We start from the raw sequence: 27,769 nt of genomic DNA, 5'->3' as shown, positions 1-27,769 counted from the left end.
TCTGGATTAACAGTCCTGTGATAATACCACTAGGCCATTGCCTTCCCTTGATCAGAGCCATCCTTCTCCCAGCCAATACAGGGCTAGTTCCAGACAGTGAGAATTTTTTATGGGATTCCATTACTCATACTGTGAGGTGAGGGTGGGTGTCACTCAAACCCACCAATTTCAAGGATCCAAAGTTTTAACACTACAACCAGGACCTTCTGGTTCACTGCAACTGGTCTTTCCCCAATAGTTGAGGGGATTCTCACTCAAGCTGCAGAGCTGGAGGAAAGGACAGTTGATTATGAGCAATAATCATCTCAACTGATTGGAGCAATCATCATGTGACCTGGAGCCTTTAAGATATTTCTATCAAGCGGCCTCTGCCGATGTCAGGTTGGGATTTTCCATGGGTCGGGGAGCAGGTTCCTGGTCTCTGGAAGGTCAGGTGGGAACTGGATGCAGGTTGTGTTAGTTAGCAATCAGTCTTGGCCATTGTCACTGGGAGCTGATAATGTCCCAGAATGCTATGATTGGCCCCGGGGAAGTGAAGACAAATTCTGGAGACTCCTGCCCTTTCTGGGAGTGATAGCAATCGTACTTGTGCCAGAAGCTGCCCCTCAAAGAATGACCTTCAAAGCCATCAGCAAAGGTGCACCAAGTGAAAACACCCCATCTAAATGAATTGTTTGTTGTGTGACCATAATTCCCCATAAATGGAATAATGCCCCCCGCTGGCTGAGCCTTATGCCCTTACTTTCACATACTAATGTTCCATCAGTGCAGAAAGAGTTCTTTCTGCTTGTTTTTGTACTTTTTAATCTTGACTTGTCCTACTACCTTCAAAAATGCATGTACTTAAAATGTCACAGGTTTCCCTGTTCTTACACCTCCTTTAGAATGGTGTCATTTAGTTGCACCACTTCTAGTATTGCAGCAACAACTCTGCTTATCTTTACTGCACCGCATCATTTGATATGAAATCTTGCAAACAAGCTGCAATTAATCCCTGTCATATTCTGCAATAATCTTGCAGACTTCAGTCGTTCAAGATTTGGTACTTTAACCCTTGAGCAATCACTTTCTATAATGATGTTGTCCACAGCTGACCTCTCTGTAAACTGATGGGTCAGCACATCCTAGTATAAGATGGGTCGAGTGAACACACTGTGTTGAATCACAAGGGTTAAAAGGCAAAGTTCTTGAAATGAATACTCTTGAGTTTAGAAAGCTGAGAAGGTGATTTAATTGATGTTTTCTTTGCATTAGTATAATGTCCAGTCCTCATTAAACTAAAGCATCCAGAACCTGGTCATGATAAGATGGGAATTGAATTCAATAAATCTGGTTATTTGAGAATCGCTGTCAACAGGAAGCAATTTGCTAGACACTTGCTGCCTGATCCACCTTGTACCAGTCAGAGAAACATTATTGTAATTAGGTGAATAATTTCCGTGACATTTGTGAAAACACAGTTATGTGCAGAGTGTCTTGTAATTAGACCTTTAGATTGGCTCTCTCAGATCAATCTATAATTGTATTTGACCTAAGTCTTGCAATTAAAGTTAAATTGAAAACCCCAGCTCTTACATAACATTTACCATTCTGTGTTTGTCAAAGATGATTCTCTCACACGGAGCTGCTCACTGAACATTAGATATGTGTCACTTGCATGTTCTTTGTGAAAGGGGCAATATCTTGGATGTTGTCTTCTCAAGTAATGCTTCATTTTTCTGTCCTCCAAATAACTCAGTCCCCTCCATTAATGCTAAAAACAATGGAATTCCCATTGGAAAATCCCACTGCAAGAACTCAGAGCAGGTTAACAAAACCTTTCTGGTAGTATCAGAGACCCTCAGACTGTTCACTGCAAGTCCAGATCATTCCATGAATAAGATCAGAGTAAAATGTTTCCACCACTTTTTTAAGTGTAGCGTCCACCCCTCCACACTACATTAACGGGAATGGATTTATCCTGATCATGTTAAGCATTTGTACAAGATAATCAAGATCACTTTCAACCTTAATGTCTCTTTGTTATATTCTGTTCAACAGCATATTCAACCAGTTCAATATGGCTATATTTAAGACATTCTTAAATTTGGTTAGAAAGAAAGAATTGCATTTGTATGGCTCCTTTTACAGGCTGAGGATAGCTTGAAGTTCCTTGCAGTCAATGAAGTATATATACGAGGTGGTATTAATGTTATAAAGAAGGAAACAAGGCAGCCAATTTGCACACAGTTCCCGCAAACACATCACACTAATGCTGTTACATCAATATTTCAGGAGAGGCGCACAGTTTTTTCATTGGGAACATTTATCAGAGAAATAGACAATTTTTGAGTCAGGTATTAAGCAATTTTTATTTAAATGCAGTATTTTAAGACAATTGTGCTGCACATTCATTGTTATTTTCAGTAGAAAAGCAAAGGTTATTTGACATTTTGGTCCCCACACTGCTGCAGTTTATTAACTCTTGTAAGCAAGGATCCCATGGAACGGGAGGCTACTACTGCACATTCTAGGAACAGCCCAATTTTCAGAATCCATCTATATGTGTAAGAACAGCACAGAGCGCTGGGAATGTTTATGCTGCCTAAGTAGTAAGGAACACCTCAGCCTATATGGTACTAGTTTATAGCAGAATCCTGGGAGTTCAGTAAGAGGCTCCCTGTTCCATTGAAACTATGTTGAGGGAACATAAATGGAGGTCTGGAGTGCACTCAGTTGGCCAGATGGCTGATCTGTGATGCAGAGTGATGCCAATAGAGTGGGTTCAATTCCTGCACCTGGCTGACGTTACCATGAAGGACTCTCCTCCTCTACCTCTCCCCTCGTATGGTGCATTATGACTATTCGTCACTGTCTGTCTGCCTGTCTCTATAATGAGCCATGTTGGGTTATGGCAACTTCTTTTTTGAAGCACCGCAAGCCCAATTGGCTCAGGAATTAAACTACCAGATCTGCCAAAGAGTCTTTCTTTCCAAACAATGGTGCCTGAGGAGTTCTGGTTTTGTGAAAGGATACGGATGATGATGTGTCCCATCCTGGGCCACTTATACAGCTTCACTCTACCCCAGAGAGCAGAGTATGGTGCAGGAAACAGGGCAGTCACAGACTCTGTCATTGAGGGGGTTAGGCAGGTGTTTGGGAGGTGGGCAGTGGGCGAAGTGAAGATGGAAAGGCAGAGTGGGGTGGTTGGTTTGAAGTGTGGAGGAGGAAGAGACAATATGGAGACGGAAGTAGAGGAGGTGGTGATTAAAGGAGTTGGAGAAGAAAGAGATGAAGTGTCAGTGGAGAAGACAGTGAGGAGTGGAGATGCTGGCTAATTCGGGTGAGGTTTAATGATGTTGGTGATAAAGAATAGCCAGAAATTCCAAGACCTCAGACATCACATGGCTCTAACTGAGCATGTCCAACTCTGTGTGGACACATACATACTGGAGTCACATGATCTCTCACCACCATCTGGTCAAACAGATGCTGATATAATTATGGCCAATAAATGAAAGCGTTCAGGAAAATGAATAGTACACAGAATTTCTTCAATGCCGCTATGATTTTTCTCCTGGATTTTACTTGAGGAAGATCAATACTTGATTTTTGAAAATTGCAGGATAATCCCGGACATTTCAGAACCCTAGGGTTTAGCAGGAAGGAGATAAGAAAGAATATTTTACTGTTGTCCAGGTAGTATTGGAAGGTTCTCCAGACACTCCACTGATTCCTGGTTTCTTCAAGTGCTTCTTCATTAGACTAACAGATGAGCCTTAAGGCTGGGATAATCTTCCTTTGGACCATGTCTACTCCAGGCATGAACCCAGTGTCACTCACTGGATCATTCTGGAAAATCTGGACACACTGTTCTTTTTGGAAGAAAATCTCTTACTGGAATCTCTATCCCAAGGAGCATTGATTCACCAGAAACAATGGCTAACTGTCCCAAAAATGTCTTCTGGTGAGAAAGAATCATTGCGATGTTATGCAGCCTGCCTTAGCGAACCAGCAGGAAGGATCCAAGAGAATTATTTTTGGAACAGGTTTGGACTGTTTCCTTTCCCAGGAAATTGATCGACTGGAGCAAATGTGGATTCACGGAAACAAATGGATCAGGTGAGCACAGAAAGAGCTGAGGGGGATGGCTCTCGTCAGCCTTTGTACTGGACTTTACCAAATTGCTTTTCACTTTTTTCTATTGATAAGGTTGGTGTTTTGAGGTTAGCAACTCAGTCCCTCCAATGGCTGATCACTACATAAGCATCTTGCTGCACATTAGTGAGATGAATTAGCTGTCTGTTATCCACTGGCACACCTCCACATCCTATTCTGTATGGATTGCTCCCAGCTCAGCCAACTCATTTTCAACTGTTCATAGTTCCTGTTACCACCTTTTCAGCATTTACTTCTTCCCCGGCTTACTATCAACAAGCCCTATGTCTGCTTCCCTGCTTTCCCCGGACCCCATAACCTGTCATGAGCATAAATACCACATTTTTGCCCATTGCTTTCAGTTCTGACAAAGGTTCATTGGACTTAAAACATTAACTCTGTTTCTCTCGCCACAGATACTGCAGACCTGCTGAGTTTCTCCAGCACATTCTATGCTTGGGATAGCTGCTGCTACTGGCTTAAGTGAGTCCATATCACTGAGGTGTGTCTCCTCTGTCTCACAAAGACTTATTACTAACCACAAGTTTCCTGAGAACTTATTGAAGTGGTGTGCTGATTATTACATCAGGGCCATGAAGGTTTCTAGTCAAACAACAGTTCGGGCACACATCCAGAGACACCACCCACATACAATATTAATCTCAAGCTGAATAAAACTAGCAAGCTTTGATAAGAAAGCAACAACAGTCTTTAATCTAATCTCAAGGAATTCAATAATGTATATAAATTCCCCAAGGTATGGTCTTATGGTTCATGCAGTTATCTGAGTTCATTAATAAGAAACCTTATTGTTTCTCCCAGGGAACCACAAATATCTCCTCCAGAAAATAGAGAACTAGCATTTCTGAGGCACCTTTCACAACATGGGGCTGTCCCACTGCCCTTTGCAGCCAATGAAGCAGTTTTGAAGATGAGCCACTTTTATAATATACCAGATATGGTAACTGACTCATGCACAACAAGATCCCACACACTACACTCTTCTCCCTCCCTCCACACTCCCTTCAATCACCTCAGTATTCACTTCCTCATTACCTAGTTACTGTGGTATATTGCTGAGAGATTTATTTTGTTGGGGTTAGACGAGATCAGAGACAGAATCTGAATAAAATGCCGGGGGTCAGAATCTATCTGGGTCTTACTGTGTGAGATTGTCACTCACCCCAGTCTCCTACTGCCATCCCTTACCCAACTCCAAATTAAAATGAAAACCTTTGCCAACTCACCCCAGACGTTGTGAGCAAAATGAAGGTCGACCTTCCAGTGCAGTGCAATGGGAATTCCACACTGTTGAAGGTGTAGTCTTTCAGGTAAAGTGTTAAACTAACCAACCAATGCTCCCAATAGCGTGTAAAAGATCCCCTGGTCACTATTTTGAAGAAGAGTGGGTAACTTCACTTCAGTGTCCTGTTTGATATTTAGTCCTCGGTCATCATCTGTAAGATCTGGCGGTCTGGTCGTTATCACATTGTTGGCTGTGGGAACTTGCTGTGTGCAAAATGATGACTATGTTTTCTTAATTACAACAATACTTCCAATTCAAAAATACTTCATTGTTAAGCCCTGAGGTCATAAAGGTTCTACAGAAAGGACTTCTTTTAAGTGGAAAAATAGAATGTTACTGACAGAGGAAACAGAGATGGAGTGATTGGGTGTTGTTTGGAGTGGAGGAGGCTTATCTGTGATCTTCTAACTGGATCATCAGTGAGGTGGGGGCACTAATAAGAGTGAGGAGTGGGCCTAGGAAAAATTTCAGAGCATGGAATTCATAGCAAAGGGAATGGCTGAGACAGAGATCACCATTAAATCTTTCAAAGGAGAAACAAGACGAATCCTTAGCTGCAGAATTTCGTAAGGTTAGAAGGAGAAAGCAGGGTCTATTGGGATTAGTTTGGGTTTGCTACAATGCACTTTGGTGAGAGTGAGCAATGGAATTAGTTTGGGATTGATACAGGGCTATGGGCTGGGTTCAAAGCTAAACATATTGATTCAGGAGATCTGAAATAAACACAGAAGATGCTGGAAATAACTCAGCAGGTGACCTTCCCTCCATCATAAGTTAGAAGTGGGGATGATCACTGTTAGTTGCCTGGTGTTTACTATCACTTGTGACTCCTCAGGTATTGAAGCAGTCTGTGTCCATATGCAACAAGACCTGGGTGTGGGCGGATAAGTGACAAGTAACATTCATGTCACACAAGTGCCAGGGAATGATCATTTAAAATGAGAGAAACTAACCATCGCCCCTTGATGTTCAATGACGTTACCATTGCTAATTCCCTACTAATAACATTCTAGAAGTTATAATTGATCAGAAACTGAACTGAACAAGCCATATAAATTCCATGGATGAAACAGCAGGTCAGAAGGTAGGATTTTTGTGGCGAGTAATTCACCTCTTGTCTCCCCAAAGTCTAGCCACCATCTACAAGACACAAGTCAGGAGTATTATGGAATATTCGCCACTTGCAGTGAAGCTCCAACAACACTCAGGATGCTTGACACCCTGCAGAACAAAGTAACCCATTTGATTGGAATTTCATTCACCACCTTCGACATTCACTTCCTTCACCATTAACACAATGTGTCAGTACTATATCCCATCAACAATATGCACTGCAGTAACACATCTAGGTTCTTTCATGTTCCAAACCCACAACCTCTACCACCTAGAAGAACAATGGTAAAAGATACATGGTAACACTACCACCTACAAGTTCCCTACTAAGTCACTCACCAACTTGGAGCTATATCGGTGTCATTGGATCAAAATCCTGATCCTAAAGATTGCTGCTTACCAATTAATTGTTGATTAGGGATGGGCATTAAAGTCAATGACTTCCTGTAAACAAAAGAGAATGGTCTGGTAGCATCTATGGAGAGAGTACCAGAGTTAAAGTTTCAAGTTGAATGACATTTCAGGGCAGTAGGATTCCTTTGGGATTGATACAGGGCTATGAAGAGTCTGAGACAATGGGATTTGTTTGAGGTTGATGCAGGGTTATGGGCAATGAGATCAGTTTGGGAATTCACTGGCAACTAATCAGCTGATATTGTTAAACTTTTATGTGCAGAATTTGCAGTTAAAAAAATTACACTTCAGATCTTTTGAAATATGGATTTAACGCAATGGAAGATAATCATTATTCTTGTGAATTTAAATTGGAGATACAATGCCACTTTCATTGAATGATTGAGTGAAGAGAGTTTTGGTTAAAATGTGGGCACATGCAGGCACCTTGATTATACAATGTAGATGAGCTTGCAGTGGGCAGCATGTTCTTTAAGATGCCTAAAGTATTCCACAGATACCAGCTCTGGGCATTTCTAAACATCTTTTAGAAATCAACCCATGCAGTGCATTAATTTACAAAAATAATTATGATTTCTTATTTTCTGCTTTTGTGAGTCAGCTGTTGATGGATCTAAAGGGTGATAGAACATTTATCATATGACTTCAGTTGTACCATAGACTCATCTTTGTTGTTGCCATCCGGATCAAGGTAACCTTCTTCTACCTCTTCTTCTTCATCATGCCTCTCTAATACACGTTCTTCATTTGCTTCTGGTTCAATATCTTCCTTAAACCACACTGACTTGTAGCCTTCATCTGACTTCCTCTCCTTGGTGAGGATGGATTTAACCTCTGTGTCATTCTCAGTCTCTTCTGAGGAGCGACGTGCTTTGTCATTTTCTTGGATGGTGGAGAGAGCATTGGTACTTTGGGATATGATGGCAGATTGGATTTCCGAAGATTCTGTTGGATTGCTGTTTTCCTTTGGTGGTTCGAGGATAGCAGCCAGACCAGCAGATTCTAAGATGGGAGGATTCTTCCACCTTGGCCAACTTGACTTTTTGGTCCCTTCAGATGTTGCTTCCTCCAAATATCCTTCATTTGTAAGTTGCAGCTTGTCACTGTTTGACTTAAGTGAACCTCTGGAAAACTGCAATGGAGAAGAGAGTTCTTGTAATTACCTAATCCCATTTATTGTTAAAGAGTGAGGGCAGTGTCAATTATTCACATCAATAGTCTATAAAGACTACTTTTGTGATACCATTACTGTTAGATCTCTATGACTATTCAAGGTTATGTTCATGGTGATTGACAGATGATTAAGGAGAGAGGAAGGAAAGCACTATTCTAAAGATCATGTGGACAGTCAGAAACAACACGCTTGGACAGGGTAAATCTGAAACTCTCTCCCTTAAAGGACTGTGCAAGCTGGAGGCCAGTTGGAATTTTCGAGCTAGAGATTGATAATTTTTTGGGGGAAAATGAAGCAAATGTGGGTGAATGGAGTTCAGTTATGACCTTATGGAGTAGTTGAACAGGTTTGAAGGGGTGACTAATCTCTTCCTGTCCCGTGGAGAGAAATAGTGGTGAGGTGGAACTGGTAAGCTAGCGTATACGTAGAACAAGATGCCATGATGTCACTCAGAGCAAACATGTAGATGTGAATGAAGTTAAACTGTAGTGAGAATTATTCAAGAATTGTTACAGCCCATCTATCCCAGGGATAGCCATTTGGAGAGTTCCAGAAGAACAAGAAAAGGCCATTTGGCCCAACATATTGCCATCAGCAAATTGAAGTAACTGTGCAGTTAATTTCACTCCACTAAACATTCCCCATAGTCCTATCCCACTTCCACCATCAAGTTGGCCACTTCTCTTTTGAGAGTTATTATGGAATTTGCTTCCACTGCCCTTAGAGGCAATGGATTCCAGGCCACATCCATTCACTGTGTAAGCAAAATATTTCCTCACTTTTTTTTATTCATTCATATCCTGTGAATATCACTGGCTAGGCCAGTATTTACTGCCTATTCCTACTTTCCCACAATGCTGTGAGTCTGGAGTCACACATAGGCCAGGCCAGGCCAGGTAAAGGTGGCAGATTTCCTTCACTAAAGGTCATTGGCAAACCAGATAGGTTTTTCTGACAACTGACAATGGTTTGATGGTCATCATTAGACCCTGAATTCCAGATTCTATACTGAATTCAAATTCCACCATCTGCCAAGGCGGGAATTAAACTCAGGCCTCCAGAACGTTAGCTGAGTTTCTAGATTAATAAAGTCAGAAGTCACACAACACCAGGCTATAACCAGACTATAGTCTAGAGTCGTATGACTTCTGACTTTGTCCACCCCAGTTCAACTCTAGCACCTCCACATTGTGGATTAATTGTCCAGCGATAATACCACTAGACACAGTTACTATTTATTTACACTATCAAAACAGTCCTTGATGTAGAACACCTCTTTAAAATTTTGTCTTAATCTTCTCAGCTCTAGAGAGGACAATCCCAGAATTTCAATTTTCACTTCATTATTGAAGTACCTCTCCCCACCTCCCAATACCATTCCAGTAATTCGGTACTGCCACAGGGATCAGTGCTGGGGCCACAGATATTTACTATATATATTAGCAACTTGGATGAGAAAAGTGAATGTTCTACAGCCAAATTTGCAGAAGGCACAACACTAGGTGAAGGAATAAGTGATGAGGATGACACAAAGAGTCTGCAGAGGGGCACAGGTTAAGTGAATGGCAGGTGGTATATAATGTGGGAAAATGTGAGATTACGCATGGTGGCAGGAAGGATGGAGGAGCTAAATATTAGACAAATGGAGAAAGACTATAGAAAGCTATGATACCAAAGAATATGTGAGTCCTTGTGCATAAATCACAAAAAAGCTAGCATCCAATTTTAGTGGGGCCCTATCTAAGGAAAGATATACTTACATTTGATGTAGTCCAGAGAAGGTTCATTACACTAATCCCCCATATGGAGGGACCGTCCTATGAGGAGAGATTGAGTAGGTTGGGCACGTTCTCATTGGAGTTTAGAAGAATGAGGCAGCCTCATTGGAAAATACAAAATTCTTAGAGAACTTGACAGGGTAGATGTGAAAAGATTGATTGCACTTTTGGGGAAAAGTCTAGGACCAAGGAACATAATCTTAAAATAAAGGGTTGCCCATTTATGACAGAGATGAGGAGGAATTTTCTCTCTAAGGGTAGTGAATCTGTGAAATTTTTTACCACAGAGAGTTGTCAAGGCTGGATCATTAAGTATATTCAAGGTTGAGATGGACAGATGGCTTGGATATAGGGACTGAAAGTAAGTTTGCACAATTTAGTCATGATACTGAGATAGATAGGAATGTAAGTTGTGAAGAGGACATACTTAGGCATGGATAGGTGAAGTGAGTGGGCAAAAATTTGGCAGATAGAGTATTTTCTAGGAAAATGTGAACATTGGCAGGAGGAATGGAAAAGCAGCATATCTTGTACAAGGACAGAAATTGACAGAGAGATCTGGGACCCCTGGTACAAGGATCACAAAAAATTAGTATGTGGGTGCAGCAAGTGGTTAGGAAGACACATGGAATGTTACCATTTATTGATATGGGAATTGAATATAAAAGTTGGAATACTTTGCTACAGTTGTATAGAGCATTGGTGAGGCCACATCTGGAGTACTGTGCACAGTTTTGGTTTTTTTTAAGCTAAGAAAGGATGTACATGCATTAGAGGCAGTTCAGAGAAGGTTGGCTTCACTGATATTTTTGATGGGGAGGATTTTCCTATGAGGAAAGGTTGGACATGTAAGGCCCCTTTCCAATGGAGTTTCAAAGAATGAGACATGATCTTACTGAATCATGTAAGATCTTGAAAGGGTGGATGCTGAAAGAATGTTTCCCTTTGTGGGAGAAACTAGAACTAGGGGACCTAATTTAAAAATCAATTAAGACTGAAATAAGAAGGAACTCCTTTCTCTCAGAGGATAGCGAGACTTATTTGGATTATACTCAGAGAACAGTAGAGGTGGAGCTATTTAAGGCAGAGATAGATAGATTGATTGATGACCACTAAGGGAGTCAATAGTTATCAATGGTAGATGGGAATGTGGAGTTGAGGTCACAATCCAATCAATCATTATTTGAACAGTGGCTACTAGGGGCAAATGGCCTACTCCTGCCCTTAAATCGATGCTTGGTCCATTTACTTTAGATTGTCTCTCTTCATTCTCCTTACCAATATATATCAGTTCACATCTTTCTGCATTGAATTGCATTTTGTTTCCTGATGCCTTTTATTAGTTTTCTTGGTCTTTGCCACATTTCTGAGTTTTGGGTCATCAATAGACTTTGAAATGATGCCCAAGTCATTTTTAGATATAAAATGCTATCATATCCCACCTCTTCATCTGAGATTGCCTTTTCCTAGTTTTGTCCAACCAGGCAGACAGGTTTCTCTGGAACAAAAACAAAGTTGCTGGAAAAGCTCAGCAGTTCTGGCAGCATCTGTGAAGGGAAAAACAGAGTTAACACTTTGGCTTCCTCAGTTCTGAGGAAGGGTCACTGGACCCGAAACGTTAACTCTGTCTTTTCCTTCACAGATGCTGCCAGACCTGTTGAGCTTTTCCAGCAACTTTGTTTTTGTTCCTGATTTACAGCATCCACAGTTCTTTCAGTTTTTAGATAGCTTTCTCTGTTCTTGTACCTCAGGGTTCAGCCACTGAAAATTTTTTTTTACCTTTGTCACTGATCCGTTCTGTAATTTTTCCCATTCCATTTTCCCAATGTGGATTTTGTGGAGAAGAATTCCAATGATGATGAAACAAATAATCAGCAATATGGCTAATGGAACTCCAAGGGCTGCCATGTGTTTGGCTTCATACATCAACTTTGGGTTTACTGCTGGTAAGCCTGGAAGACAGCATTTTATTGAAACAGATGGCATATTGAATCTCTGTGATGTCAATTATCAAAAAAAATTAACATTTTTTCTTTGAATGCTAAAGGCACAGAAGCGGCATGAACTCTCTGAGCTTGCTGACACAGTCCAGGAATATATCCAATTTAGAGCTCTCACCCTTGTATTCCACATATTCACCCCTCATCATACCCTCTTCCAGCTGCACAACCCACAATAACTAGTATTTACTTAAGATCTTTAATGTAATAAATATAAAAGCATAGATAATAGGAGCAGGATTAGGCCATTCAGCCCATCAAGTTTGCTCGCCCATTCAACATGATCTTGGCTGATCATCCAACTTAGTACCCTGTTCCCACTTTATCCCCATATCCTTTGATCCCTTTAGACCTAAGAACTATATCTAAATCCTTCTTGATAACATTCAATGTCATGGTTCAAGGTGAAAGTATCCAAAGGTGCTTCACAGGAGTTTATTGAATCAAAACTATTGACACCGAACCATTTAAGAAGACGTAAGGCAAAATGTTGCTGAGACAACGGGGATCTTGGCCAGTGGTGAGATCCTCGTGTTTTATTTTTACAAGAAGGTCCCTTGTGTCTTGTTTCACTCGGACACTCAAGAGGCCAATGGTGAACCGTCCTCCTGGGGATTAATTAGCTTGGAGTGTGCGGGAGGGGGGGCACAGAAGTCCTGTAGATCAGCTGCTGGCCAATCAGAGGCCAGCTCCACAGTGCCAGAAGTGCCACAAGGTGATGCAGACTGCTTCCAATGGTGTTGCTCTATGACCCCTCAAATCAAGGAGTGATATGGGGTACGGGTCACAGGAAGAGGGCTGTGGGACAAAGGAGGCCAGCAGCAAGCTGTCAGTTGACAGCCCAACCTCAGCTTAAGGTCCTCAATTTATGGTGGGACAGGAAGGGGTCCGTCCGAAGGACTTCTCATCAAGGATTTCAATCAGGGTGGAAGTAGGAAGGTGGCATGGTACTGGCCCTATCACCCACTCACCTGATTAAATGCTCTCCCCACACCAAATGCAATGGGGGACGGCACAAGATTCCACCTGCTAAGTCGGCTGGCCACAAGCTTAAAAGTAAAGGTGGGTTTAAGGAGCATCTTAAAGGAAGATGGAGAATTAGAAACATGGAGATACTCAGGGAGGGAATTCAAGAGCTTAGACAAATATCAATTGTGGAATGATTAAAATTGGAGATGCTGAAGAGGCCAGAATTAAAGGGGTACATTTGTGATAAAGGCTTTTGGGGCAAGGGAGTCTACAGAGATAAAGAGGGATGAAGACATAGAGAGGCATGAATGAGAAATTTATAATCATAAGATTTATGCTCTTCTCTAATTCTGGTCAATTTAATATCCCATTTTAATTGCTTCAGCATTGACAGCCATGCCTTCAGTCCCCTGGCTCTGGAATTCTCGTCCTCCCTCTGCTCTCTGCTTTTCTCTTCTCCTTTATGACACTCCATAAAATCTGTCTCTTTCAACGGCCTTTTCATCACCCTAATACCTCATACCATTGCATGGCAAATTTTTTCTGGTAATACCTTTGGATATTTCACTACTTGTGATGTACTGTTTAAATTCAAGTTGTTGTTGAGATGATTCATTACATAAGGTACCATTCTTGGTCAAGCTGTACAGTTACTGAGAAGGGGAAAGGAAATGGAAAGTAAAGCCAGTGCCTGGCCTACTCCAACATACAGGCACTATCCTTGGCTCAGAGTGACTTGTGCTTTGGAGCTAAAGAGAATATAATCATCATACATCTTAGCAAAGCCTGCCCAATGTATTAAATCAGTTAACATCACACATCCTACCCGGTGCCATATGGTCTTACATAAACTTCTTAAGGGAGCTTCTGTGTGAGGGATTCAGGACTAGATTGACCCCAGTCCTTGACTGCTATTCCAACCTCACTCACCTTAGTTCAGGGGTGCCACAACATTCCTGGACCTCTGGCAGGTGCAATGTCACCAGCAGGAGCCGTCCACAGCAATGAAAGTCTCTGATTAGCCTGCATCACTTGGTAGGCCGGACCCACTCCCCCAAAACCTGCCACTTCTCTGCTGGTGGTGGTCACAGGAGGAGGGGGCGGGGGGCCGTCTAATGGAAGGGCAAGGGAGTGGCTTTCAATAGGACTCCCTTCCCAATGCCAGGATCACTAGCATCAGGCACATAGTACCTGATAATGAGTGCATATCCTCCACTGGGGAGAGTTTCTTGAATGGCCTTCCTAGGATACAGGAAAGCTATGTGTGTCTTGTGTTAATGTATGGATTTAGAGAAGAGTAGACTATTCAGCCTCTCTAAACTGCTTTGCCACAAATGAATTTCACTGAATCGTGGGGGCTCAGCTATAATGGGCATTAATTGGTTCATTAATGAACCTGACTGTCAGTGAGTAGCTGGGAATTCTGTGTTGCTAGTTTTGCCTTTTGACTTAATCAGGGAGGCTCTTCCACGTCTGGGAGACTGATAGCTGGCATTTCCGGTAATTCACTGGGCCCCAGCACAGTTCCCTCCGCAATGGGCAGTATTTAATCTAACCCCATGTTTCTGTAATAGCTTTACACAGACCCCATTCGTCTTTTATTGAGCCATTCATTTGCTCTCTCTTGTTACAAATAATTTTGCATTTGATAAAACGCCTTTAATTTTTTTTCCAAATTTCTCCCTGATTTAACCTTATTCACTGGCCTACTGTTGCTTAACCTTTAACCTTATTCACTGCCTACTTATCATTACTTCTTATTATAATCCATTTAAATTTACACAAATTGTTGCACTGCTCTGTGGCCTTGACATTTCCCTTCAGGTTGATAAATTTTGCCTCAGTTTGAATTCTCCTTCCTTTATAATTCAAAGCCCTATCTTCCCTCCATTATTTAAGTTACCAAGACACCAGGCCCAGCCCAGTTGCAGTGAAACCTGTCCTAACAGAACAGCCTGGTTGTGGGGATCAGTAAGTGAGAGTGATGGTGTGAGAATTGACATGGTGTATGACCAGCTGGCTTACTTGTTGTTTCTGGTCCATCAGGTGGTTTCCTGGATGGCGTTGTTGACCCAGGAGGCTCAGGATTATTTGTCGTTATAGATCCAGAGACATGAGGTTTGGTGGTTGTTGGCCCGGGTCCAGGGGGTTTTGCTGTTGTGGATCCTTGGGGGGGCCCAGGAGGGACTTTTGTTGGAGTTGATGGCCCAGTGCTGGTTGGCTTAGTCCCAGGAGGTTTAGTTGGTGGTTTTCGTGTTCCATTTCCATTGGATGTGGTCGTTTTCACAGGTGTTGTTGCTGGTTTAGAAAACAGCTCATTTTAGCAGCCAGGAAATCATAGAATGAGGATTCATTTGCGACTCTTCAAATACTGAAGCAATGCATGTGAAATTGTAGCAAGACCTGGACAACATCCAGACATGGACTAAAAATTGGCAAGTAACACCCATTCCACAGAAATGGCAGGTAATGACTATCGCCAACCAGACAGAATCTTACCATTCCATACCATATCCATCACTGAAACTCCCAATAATAACACTCTGGAGGTTACCATTGACCAGAAGCTAAGTTACCATCGAAATACTATGGCCATAAAAGCAAGTCAGAGGCTAGGAATTCCATAGTGACTGACCTTCTGTATCACTAATGCATGTCCACCATCTGCAAGGCACAAGTCAGAAGCATGATCAAATACCATACATTTGTATGGTTGGTGCAGCTTCTACAACACTCAAGAAGCTCTACACCATCCAGGACAAAGCAGGCCATTTCACTGGCTGCCAATCCACCTCATTAAATGTTTTTTCCCTTCACCACTGACCCAGTGGCAGCAATGTATACAATATATAGATGTAGTGCATTAACTCACCAAAGCTCTTTTATCAATACCTTCCAAGCATGTGACCTCTATCACCTAGAAAGAAAGGGGCCACAACTGCATGGGAACACCAGTACTTGCAAGTTCCCTCAAACTGCACACCGTCCAGATTTGGAAATATATTGCCTTTCCTTCAATATTGCTGTGTTAAAATCCTGGAATTTCCTTCCTAACAGCACTCTGGGTATTCCTCCACAAGGACAGAAGTAGTTCAAGAAGATGACGTTCCATGGTCCATTAGGAATTTGCATAAATGATGGCGTAACCAGGAATTCCTATTTCACATGAATGAATTTTAAAAATTGGGATGCCTGAGGTAAATGATAATCTTCAGGCCCTAGAGTGAAAAAGTGTGGCTAGCAAGCCTTACGCCTGCAAACTGCTTGATCAGGGAGGAGCGAAATCATTTCTGAATCTCTTCACACTTAATTGGCAGCATGTTGACATTCCTCAGATCGATATGTACATTAGTAACACATAAAACATTCATTAAAGGATCAAAGATCAGTTTTAATTCTCTTTCTCATTTCCTGTTTTCAGTCTCTCAGTCCCCAAATTATTTTCCTTACTTCATGGACAGCCAGTTACAGATTTACTTTGCAAAATTATATGTGACCCAGATTGGATTGGGATGTGGGACTGAAATCCTGATTCAGATCCATGTCTTATTATCAGTGTTAACAACAGGCTTGAAGCTCAAGACAAGCCCATTTCATTGAAATATCCTTTCCTTTCCTGAAATGTTTGTGATGATAAAGCTGGTATCACCAACAAGGAAACTGACATGTCATGACAAATAATCACAATGCTTTGTAAAAGTGGGCAGCATATTTTAAATCTAACAAAATTTGTCTTTTTCAATTTTTCAGTTAAATCTCCTCTATATCTCTGGAAGTAAATTGTGAGGGAATTCCTTCTGAAAATGTTTACAATCTATGCTACACGTAATTGCCTCAGTTATCCCAACTCCTTGTAGCTAAAGGTGAAACTTTTACGGCTGAAACACTTCACTTTGATCCTTGGTGGTTTATCTGGAGGTTAAACATCACGGGCAATGTCCAGCAGGTGTTGCTAATTTAGATTCACGCAAATTGCTCAACATTTTGTTGTCAGGCAACAAGGGCCTATTTCAAACAAAACAGTGGAACTTTTTTTTAACAAGGTTCAGCTGATAATCACTCAGTCTAAGACACAAAGTGTATAGATTGATCAGTAATTCCAGTTATGAAAAAGAGTGAAATTTCCCTGGAGTACAGGAGGGTTATTAATAAACACTGAAATTTCCAAGAAGAAGGAGCTGAATTTTGAAGGAAACATGAAGAAGAATGAAACAGACTTTCTGTGAGAATGCAATCCCTTGAGCACCATGCATTGTGCTTCAGTGAGAACAGGAACATTATAGTCCGTTCAAATAGAATTTTGACGAGTTTCAGAGGAGAAGATATTGTCAGATGAATATGATACTAGATATTTAAGAATTATCCCTAGTATAGGGGAATCACTAACAATGCTAGCATTTATTGCCCATCCCTAACTGCCTTTGAGAAGTTGTGATTGATTGCCTCTTGAATCGCTACAGTCCATGTGATACAAGTACGTCCACTGTGCTATTTAGTGTGGAATCCAAGATTTTAACCTGATGACAAAGAAGGAACTGCAGTATATTTCCAGGTCAGGGTGGTGTGTGATATGCAGGGAACCTTGGAATGAATGACATTCACATAATATTGTTGTTCTTACATGGTTTTAATTCTCAGTTGTGACTTTTTGGATGTTATCTTGCCACCTAACTGAGGGTTTAAGACCCATTCCAGAGACTTGAGCAAATAATCCAACTTGACAGTCCTGGTGCAGTCCTGAGGGAGTGCTGCACTAATGGAGGGGCAGTACTGAGGGAGCACTGCACTATTGAAGGCAGTACTGAGGGAGCACTGCACTATTGGATGGGCAGTACTGAGGGAGCACTGCACTGGTGGAGGGGCAGTACTGAGGGAGCACTGCACTGATGGAGGGGCAGTACTGAGGGAGTACTGCACTTTTGGAGGGGCAGTACTGAGGGAGCACTGCAATATCAAAGGATCAATATTGAGGAAGCACTACATTATGATGGCCCATACTGAGGGACCACTATGTTGTTGGAGAGTTATTACTAAAGCAGTGCTACATGTTTGGAGGGCCAGTAATGCAGGAGTGCTGTATTATTTGACAGTCAATACCAAGAATGCCCTGTACTCTCAGAAGTGTTGCCTAGTGGATGAGAAATTAATCTAGGACATCTTCTACTGTCTCGTGTGAGTGTGAAAAGCGAATCTCACTGCCCTCTCTCTCCTCATAGGTCAGTATCAATCTGAAACTAATTCCACTCACATTCTTGCTATACTTTGGGGTCAATCCCAATCTAATCCCAATGCCTCACTTTCACTCCATAGCATGACATACTGCTCGACTTCAAACATGTACTCAACTTTCCCTTAAAAGGTGCACTTTCACTCCATAGCATGACATACTGCTCGACTTCAAACATGTACTCAACTTTCCCTTAAAAGGTGCAATTATCCCTTTCTTGTGAAAAAAGCTTTCTATGCTCCAAATATTACCATTGAAGCAGCATAGAAACAAGAGGTGACCACCCAACCCTTTTAAACTGTTCTGCTTTTTAATTAGATGATCTATTCCATGCACACCCACTTTGCTCCATATCCAGTTTTTAAATATATCATCAAACAAGTTACCATTTCCAGTGGTTTAGCGATAAAGTCTATATCAAATCCTGGCTGCATTGTGAACTGTGAGCAGGATGGTGTTAAAATCCTAAAGAGCACAGACAGGTTGCTGGAATGGGCAGAGAAGTGACTGACAGCATACGAAACTGAAGCGTGAATTGATTTGATTTGGAGCGGCAATATAAAACAAAGGGTATGATTCTGAAGGAGGTGCAGGAATGGAGGGATTATGATTTATGTATATTTGCAACTCACTGAAACTCAAAAAATGGTTGAGCCAGTGTCTACAGTAGCATACTGGATCGTGGGCTTTATAAATAGAGGCAGAGAGTACGAAAGCAGGTATGTTAGAATAAACCCTTTAAACCGATTCTTGAACCTTAACTATACTATTGTGTCCTGTTCTAGGCACCAGATTTTTGGAAGGATATATGTACACAGAAACAGAAATAGGCCATTCAACCCTGGAGACTGTTCCACCATTCAATGAGATCTGTGGCCTAACTCCATATATGTGCTTTTGACTCCTATCCCTTAATACCTTTATTTAACAAACATTTATCTATCTCAGATTTAAACAACTGATCCTGCATCCAGTACCATTTGTGGAAGACAGTTCTAAATGTCTATCACCCTTTGTGTGTAGAGCTGCTTCCTCACATTTCACCTGAATGGTCTGGCCCTAATTCTGAGTCTCTCTCCCCTAGGTCTAGAATCCCCAACCAGAGGAAACCATTTATGTTTACCTACCCTTACGTTTCCTCTTAATACCTTGAAGAATTCAATCAAATCACCCGCTAAATTCTAGAGAAAAAAATATGTAATCTCTCCTCATATCCAAACCTCTGAAGTCCAGGTATCATTCTTGTAAATCTACATTGTACTCCATCCAAGGCCAGTATATCCTTCCTAAGGTGTGGTGCCCAGCTCTGCTCACAGTATTCCAAGTGTTGTCTAACCAGGGTTTTGTACAACTGTAGCAGAATGTCTGCATCCTGTAGTCCAGTCCTCTAGATATAAAGGCCAGCATTCCCTTAGTTTTCCTGACTATTTTCTGCACCTATTCACGACATTTTAAAGATCCAAGTAGCTGAACACGTAAGTCTCTTTGAACATCCATTGTATGTAACTTCATATCATCTAGAAAGTGCCCTCAACTACCTCTTTTCTGTTCAAAATGGATAACCACACATCTGCTTACGTTGAAATACATTTGCCACAGTTCTGCCCATTCACTTAGTCTATCAACGCCCCTTTGTAATTTTATGCTATCTCTACTTATTTCCACTTGTGCTATTCATTTTGCCTCTTGCTACAAACAATTCAGAATTTGATAAAATGTCTTTAATATTTTTTCTAAACATCCCCTGATTTAACCTTATTCACTGGTCCAGTTGCAATTAAATTTATCATTACTTCATACTATAATCCATTTAAATTTACACAGATTGTTGCACTGCTCTGTGGCCTTGACATTTCCCTTCAGGTTGATAAATTTTGCCTCAGTTTGAATTCTCCTTCCTTTATAATTCAAAGCCCTATCTTCTCTCCATTATTTGAGTTGCCAAGACACCAGGCCCAGCCCAGTTGCAGTGAAACCTGTCCTAACAGAACAGCCTGATTGTGGGGATCAGTAAGTGAGAGTGATGGTGTGAGAATTGACATGGTGTATGACCAGCTGGCTTACTTGTTGTTCCTGGTCCATCGGGTGGTTTCCTGGATGGCGTTGTTGACCCAGGAGGCTCACGATTATTTGTCGTTATAGATCCAGAGACATGAGGTTTGGTGGTTGTTGGCCCGGGTCCAGGGGGTTTTGCTGTTGTGGATCCTTGGGGGGGCCCAGGAGGGACTTTTGTTGGAGTTGATGGCCCAGTGCTGGTTGGCTTAGTCCCAGGAGGTTTAGTTGGTGGTTTTCGTGTTCCATTTCCATCGGATGTGGTCGTTTTCACAGTTGTTGTTGCTGGGTTAGAAAACAGCTCATTTTAGCAGCCGGGAAATCATAGAATGAGGATTCATTTGCGACTCTTCAAATACTGAAGCAGTGCATGTGAAATTGTAGCAAGACTTGGACAACATCCAGACTTGGACTAAAAATTGGCAAGTAACACCCATTCCACAGAAATGGCAGGTAATGACTATCGCCAACCAGACAGAATCTTACCATTCCATACCATATCCATCACTGAAACTCCTAATAATAACACTCTGGAGGTTAGCATTGACCAGGAGCTAATTTGCCATCTAAAGAAAACAGAAATTGCGGAAAATCTCAGCAGGTCTGGCAGCATCCACGGAAAAAAATCAGAGTTAACTTTTTGGGTCCATCTTCAAAACACTAAATACCATCTAAATACTATGGTTTTAATAGCAAGTTAGAGGCTAGGAATCCCACAGTGACTGACCTTTTGTATCACTAATCCCTGTCCACCATCTGCAAGGCACAAGTCAGGAGTATGATCGAATACCCTATGTTTGCCCAGTTGGTGCAGCTTCTACAACACTCAAGAAGCTCTACACCATCCAGGATAAAGCAGGCCATTTCACTGGCTGACAATCCACCTCATTAAATGTTCATTCCCTTCACCACCGACCCAGTGGCGGTGATGTATACAATATATAGATGTAGTGCATTAACTCACCAAAGCTCTTTTGTCAATACTTTCCGTCTCTACCACCTAGAAGGACAGGGGCCACGGTGCACACCATCCAGATTTGGAAATAACTCGCCATTCCATCATTGTTCCTGTGTTAAAATCCTGGAATTTTCCTTCCTAACAGCCCTCTGGGTATTTCTCCCCAAGGACAGAGTAGTTCAAGAAGACGACATCTCAAGGGCGTTTAGCGCAGTGCACTAAATGCTGGCATAACCAACAACTCCCATTTCCCATGAATGAACATTTAAAAATTGGGATACCAGAGGTAAATGATAATCTTCAGATTAGGAGTAGAAGGGCTCAAGCCTTACCCCTGCTTGATCAGGGAGGAGCAAAACTATTTCTGAATCTCTTCAGACTTAACTGTTGCACATCCCTCAGTTCGGTTGGTACCTTAGCAGCACCCCAATAATTTATTATAGGATTGGAGGACGGTTTTAACTATTTTTCTCATTTCCTCTTTTCAGTCAGTCCCCACATTATTTTTCTTATTTCATGAACAGGCAGTTATAGACTTGCTTTGCAAAATTATATGTGGCACAGATTGGATGAACTATACAAAAAGAGTTTGGAATGTGGGACTGGAATCCAGATGCAGCTCTGTGTCTTATTATCAGTGTTAACAACAGGCCTGAAGCTCAAGACAAGTCATTTCACTGAAATATCCTTTTCCTTTCCTCAAATGGTGGTAATGACAAAGCTGGTATCACCAACTAGGAAGCCTACCCCTTGTGACCAACAAATAAAACACATTGTAAAGTTGACAGCATAATTAGAATCTAAAAAAATTGCCTTTTTTAATTTTTCAGCTAAATTTCCTCGATGTCTCTGGGAGTAAATTGTGAGTGAATTCTTTCTGAAAATGCTTACAAACCATGCTACACATAAGTTTCCTCAGTTATTAGATAAATGCTACATTTTGGAAAGGCAAATCAGGGCAGGACTTATACACTTAATGGTAAGGTCCTGGAGTATTGCTGAACAAAGAGACTTTGACGTGCAGGTTCATAGTTCATTGAAGGTGTGGTCATGGGTAGACAGCGTAGTGAAGAAGGTATTTGGTACACTTGCCTTTAGTTTCAGTGCATAAGTATAAGAGTTGAATGTAATGTTGGGGCTGTACAGGACATTGGTTAGACCACTTTTGGAATACTGCATTCAATTCTGGTCTCCCTGCTATAGGAAAGATGTTGTGAAACTTGGAAGGCTGCAGAAGGGATTTACATGGATGTTGCCAGGACTGGAGGGTGTGAACTATAGGGAGAGGCTGAATAGGCTGGGGCTATTTTCCCTGGAGCATGGGAGGCTGAGGTGGGACCTTGTAGATATTCGTAAAATCATGAGGGGCACGGATAGGGTGAACAACCAAAGTTTTTTTCCCCAGGTAGTGGAGTCCAAAAGTAGAGCGCATAGGTTTAAAGTGAAAGGGGAAAGATTTAAAAGAGATGTAAGGGGGAAATGTTTCACACAGAAGGTGGTGAGTGTATGGAATGAGCTGCCAGAGGAATCGGTGGAGGCTGGTGCAATTACAACCTTTAAAAGGCATCTGGTTGGGAACATGAATAGGAAGGATTTAGAGGGATATGGGCGAAATGCTGCCAAATGGGACTAGATTAATTTAGGATATCTGGTGAGCATGGATGAGTTGGATCGAAAGTTCTGTTTCCATGCTGTATAACTGTATGACTCCATCTGAACTCCTTGTAATTGATATAAAACAAAGGGTGAAACTTTTACGGCTGAAACATGTCACCAAGATTTGATCCTTGGTGGTTTATCTGGGGGTTAAATATCACAGACAATGTCCAATAGGTGTTGCTAATTCAGATTCACGCAAATTGCTCAACATTTTTTGTCAGGCAACAAGGGCTTATTTCAAACAAAACAGTGGAACTTTTTTTTAACAAGTTAGCTGATAGTCACCCACTCAGAACTGGGGAAGTTCTGAGGAAGAGTCACCGGGCTCGAAACATTAACTCTGTTTATTCCTTCACAGATGCTGCCAGACCTGCTGAGCTTTTCCAGCAACTTTGTTTTTGTTCCTGATTTACAGCATCCACATTTCTTTCGGTTACATCCCCATACCCTGTTCCCCCTCCATACCTCCCCCCCCTACATTCACCTCAAACTCCAAGTACAAAGAACTCCTGCATATTTTCACCTTCTAATTCAGCACCATCCTTGCAGATGTTATTCCAGAACTTCCTGCTACCTCCCACTCACTCTGTGTTGAACACCTAATCTGTGAGATAGCACTATGAAAAATTGTAGCAAAGGGATAGGTCATTGAACTCATCACCTGCATGACAATTGCTGGAGCAATTCTGATTTGATTCCACTTTGTCTCTTTATGCCTATAGCCCTAAATCAATTCTAATCTAATCCCATTGCCCTATTCGCGCTCTCACAGCCCTGTATCAATCACAGGCTAATATCACTGCCCTCTCTCTATTAAGAGCCTGGTATCAATCCAAAATTAGTTCCAGTCACGCTGTCACTCTACTTTGGGATCAATCCAAATTTAATCCCAATACCTTACTTTGACTCTATAGCTCTACAATTTGCTCTGCTTCAAACATTTATTCAACTTTCCCTTAAAAGGGGAAAACTTTCGAATGAGAAAAGCTTTCTATGCTCCAAACATTACCATTGCCAGGAGCACAGAAACAAGGGGTGTCCACCCAAGCCTTTGAAACTGTTCTGCTTTTCAATTAGATCATTGCTGACCTACTCTATGCACACGCACTTTGCTCTATATCCAGTAAAATCTTTGGGTAACAAAGTTTATAAATATTTCATCAAACAAGTTATCATTTCTAGTGGTTTAGCGATAAAATCTATGTCAAACCCCGGATGCATTGTGAACCGTGAGCATTCTAAGAGGCACAGGCAGGTTGCTGGAATGCGCAGAGAAGTGACAAACAGTATATGAATCTGAGAAGTGTGAATTGATTTGATTTGGTGAGAAGAATGGAGCGGCAATATAAAACAAAGGTTATGATTCTAAAGGGGGTGCAGGAATGGTGGGATTATGAGATATATGCAAACCACTGAAAGTGGCATAGTAGGCTGAGCCAGTGTCTAAATAGCATACTGGATCCTGGGCTTTATAAATAGGGAAGAGAGGACAAAAGCAAGTTGTTAGAATAAATCCTTTAAACCGATTCTTCAACCTTAACTATAATATTGTGTCGTGTTCTAGGCACCAGATTTTTGGAAGGATATATGTACACAGGAACACAGAAACAGAAATAGGCCATTCAGCCCTGGAGACTGTTCCACCATTCAATGAGATCTGTGGCCTAACTCCATATATGTGACTTTGACTCCTATCCCTTAATACCTTTATTTAACAAACATTTATCTATCTCAGATTTAAATTTAACAACTGATCCAGTGCCATTTGTGGAAGACAGTTCCAAATACTTACCATGCTTTCAACACAGCGCTGCTTCCTAACATTTCACCTGAATAGTCTGGCCCTAAGTCTGATTCTCTATCCCCCAGCTCTAGAATCCCCAACCAGTAGAAACCATCTATCTTTACCTACCCTTACTCTTCCTCTTCATATCTTGAAGACTTCAATCAGATCACCACTTAACCTTCTAAATTCTAGAAATAAAATTGTGTCATCTCTCCTTGTATCTAAACCTCTAAAGTCCAGGTATTATTCTTTTAAACCTACATTGTGCTCCTTCCAAGACCAATATATCCTAAGGGGTAGTGCCCAGATGTGCTCACAGTACTCCAAGTGTTGTCTAACCAGGGTTTTGTATAACTGCAACATAACTTCTGCATCTTGTACTCCAGTCCTCTAGATATAAAGGTCAGCATTCCATTAGCTTTTCTGCACCTGTTTGTGACATTTTAATGATTTTTGTACCTGAAACATCAAGTCTGTTTTGACATCCACCTGTTTAACTTCATATCATCTAGAAAGTAACCTGATCTATACTTTTTCAGTCCAAAATTGATCGCCTTACATTTGCTTACAGTGAAATCCATCTGCTACAGTTTGCCTATTCATTTAGTCTTTAATATCTATTTGTAATTTTATACAATCATCTAGACTGTCTATGATGTTGACTGACTTTGTGCCATCAGCAAATTTGAATATATGACTTTCTATGCCATTATTCAAATCATGAATGAATAATTGAGGTCCTAACACAGATCCTTGTGGGTCACCAGTGGTCACATCCCACTAATTTGAGTACCTAAGCATTAACCCTACCTTTTGTAACCTGGCATTCAACCAGTTTCGCAGCAAGATCAGTAACTTGCTCCCAGTTCCTGGGTTTCAGAGAGATGACTTCTGTATCTAGCGAACTCTGAAAGATTGTAGCTGGGTTTCTACAATGTGCTCCTCTACTTCCTTTAACAACCTCAGTTTCCAGGGATTTGTCACATTTTAATTTCATTAAATTCCTCATTCTGACATTTTACTTACATTAATTTTATTTAGTTGCTGTTCCTGATTTACTATTAATTTTATTAGGTCTTCCGGCAAGCTTTCCTCCTTTGATACTACAAATACTGAGGCAAAGTAATTATTCAATATGCCTGCTATTTCGCCATATTCATTGACAATAGCACCGCTTTCAGTATTTAATATGCCAATATTCCTTCTGACCACCTGCTTTCCCTTGATCTAACTAAAAATTCCTTCTTATTGACTTTCATGCCCTGGCACGTTTCCTTTCATAATTCCTTTTAGTAAATCTTGTAAGTTGCTTCGTGGCCCTTTGTTGCCTTCGTATCTTTCCCATGCAGCAAGATCTGTGCTTTTTTTTTGCATTTTTGTAAGCCCTTTCTTTTAGTTTACTGCTGTCTTTTATCTCTTTAGTTGTCCATGGCTGTTTTTTTCAGTGAAGTGGAGCTTTTCCCTCTTAGAGGTATGAAGGCAGTGTGTGTGAGTGAGAGTGAGCAAACAGAAACTGCTGGAGAAACTCAACAGGTCTGGCAACATTTGTGCATGGTTTTGTTGCATCGACTGTTTTGTTCTTTGTAAATTGTCCTCAAAAGCTTGTAAATTAGAAATGAGAAACGAGCCCAGAAAAAAAGGACCATCATGGACATTAGGCTTGGATTTCTTATCAGGCTACGAGAATTACAACTTGAGTTGGGACAAGCAGAAAGTGACAGGGACTGTGACAACTGTGTTGTGATCTTTGTAGATGGGAATTCTTGAGCTATGAGTCAGTACACTGTGAACTTAGCACTTCTGAAGAAGGGTCCAGACCGGAAACATCAGCTTTCCTGCTCCTCTGATGCTGCTTGGCCTGCTGTGTTCATTCAGCTCTACACCTTGTTATCTGTGAACTTAGCTGTTGGTTCAGTTCCTGACCCATTGGGTGGTTTACTGAATGAAACTACTGGAGGCTCACAGTTATTGCTAGTTGGTAGCCCAGTACCCTGAAATTTGGTATCTGGTTTTGCTTTTGAAGGGTTTAGTTAGGTGGACAGTTGCATTGCTAACCCTCAGCATCCTACCTGTAGTACCAGTTCTAGGTCCAGGGGGCTTTGCTGTTATGACTCCTTGGGGTCGAGGAGGGATCTTTGATAGAGTTGATGCCCCAGTTCCAGGGGGTTTAGTGGGTGGTTTTGGTGTTCCATTTCCATACATTGTTGTTTTCATAGTTATTGGTGCTGGATTATAAATTAGCTCACATTAACAACCACAAAAGCAAAAGTTAAATGACCAGCAATTAATCAGTAAATGTATAGGTGATGAAAGGGTGGACTTCCAATTAGTACTCTACTAAAGATTCCCACTCTCTGTTTCAAAGCATGTGTTGGCATCATCCAACATTGTAAGTGTCAATATTGCACTAAATCAAAATCTAAAATTGCACAAAACCTTCCAGTGAATTACTGCCTGTTTAACACATCACAACGTCTTCAGTATTGTTGAAAAAAAACTTTTGAAAACATTTTTATCTTGCACTTATCAGGACAATTCACAAGAAATGCCAATGTAAAGGAAAGCAGCATCAATACTGGATGAGAAAAGAGCACTTATATTCTGTATATCAAATGACAATTCAAGGCCATGGGAGTATGCCATTCAGCCCATCAAATCAGCCCAACATGCAATTAGACCATGGCTGAAGTTCTAGCTTGATGTCACTTTTCTGCACTATCTCCATATCCCTTAATGCCACCAACATTAAGAAACCTGTTGAATTCCATCTTGAACATACTCAATGTTTGACATTCCATTGGTTGGTGAGGTAGAGAACTCCAAATATTCACAACGCTCTGAGTAAAGAAATTCCTCCTTATCTCTGTCTTTAAAAACCTGTCCCTTGTTTTGAGATTATGTCCCCTCATTCTGAAGCCAACAGCCATGCGAAAGATTCTATCTGCATCCATCCTGTTAGAACTTTATAAGTCTTAATGGGGTCACCTTTTATTTTTTGAAATACTAATGAATACAAACCCACTTTTCTCAATCTTTCCTCATGAGACCATCCTACTATCACAAGGATTAATCTGATCAACAAAAACCGAAAGAACTGCAGATCCTGTGAATCAGGAACAAAAACAAAGTTGCTGGAAAAGCTCAGCAGGTCTGGCAGCATCTGTGAAGGAAAAAACAGAGTTAACGTTTCGGGTCC

The 27,769-nt window shown here is 41.2% G+C and overlaps 1 protein-coding gene across 1 annotated transcript in view; it reads right to left on the bottom strand.

The window, feature by feature from the left end:
- Window positions 1-6,243: 6,243 nt before the first annotated feature.
- cdhr5b (cadherin-related family member 5b) overlaps window positions 6,244-27,769 on the bottom strand; it is a 54,111-nt gene continuing 32,585 nt past the window's right edge. Inside the window, exons 13-16 of the mRNA XM_048607339.1 lie at window positions 20,183-20,455; window positions 14,917-15,189; window positions 11,702-11,874; window positions 6,244-8,102 (exon numbers count right to left, since the gene is read on the bottom strand). Coding sequence (XP_048463296.1) covers window positions 7,584-8,102; window positions 11,702-11,874; window positions 14,917-15,189; window positions 20,183-20,455 — 1,238 coding nt within the window. The 3' untranslated portion in view covers window positions 6,244-7,583. The remainder of the gene's footprint in view (window positions 8,103-11,701; window positions 11,875-14,916; window positions 15,190-20,182; window positions 20,456-27,769) is intronic.

Source organism: Rhincodon typus, chromosome 17 (assembly GCF_021869965.1).
Source record: "Rhincodon typus isolate 14 chromosome 17, sRhiTyp1.1, whole genome shotgun sequence".
NCBI lineage: Eukaryota > Metazoa > Chordata > Chondrichthyes > Orectolobiformes > Rhincodontidae > Rhincodon > Rhincodon typus.
This window is presented reverse-complemented; position numbering and strand designations above follow the sequence as displayed.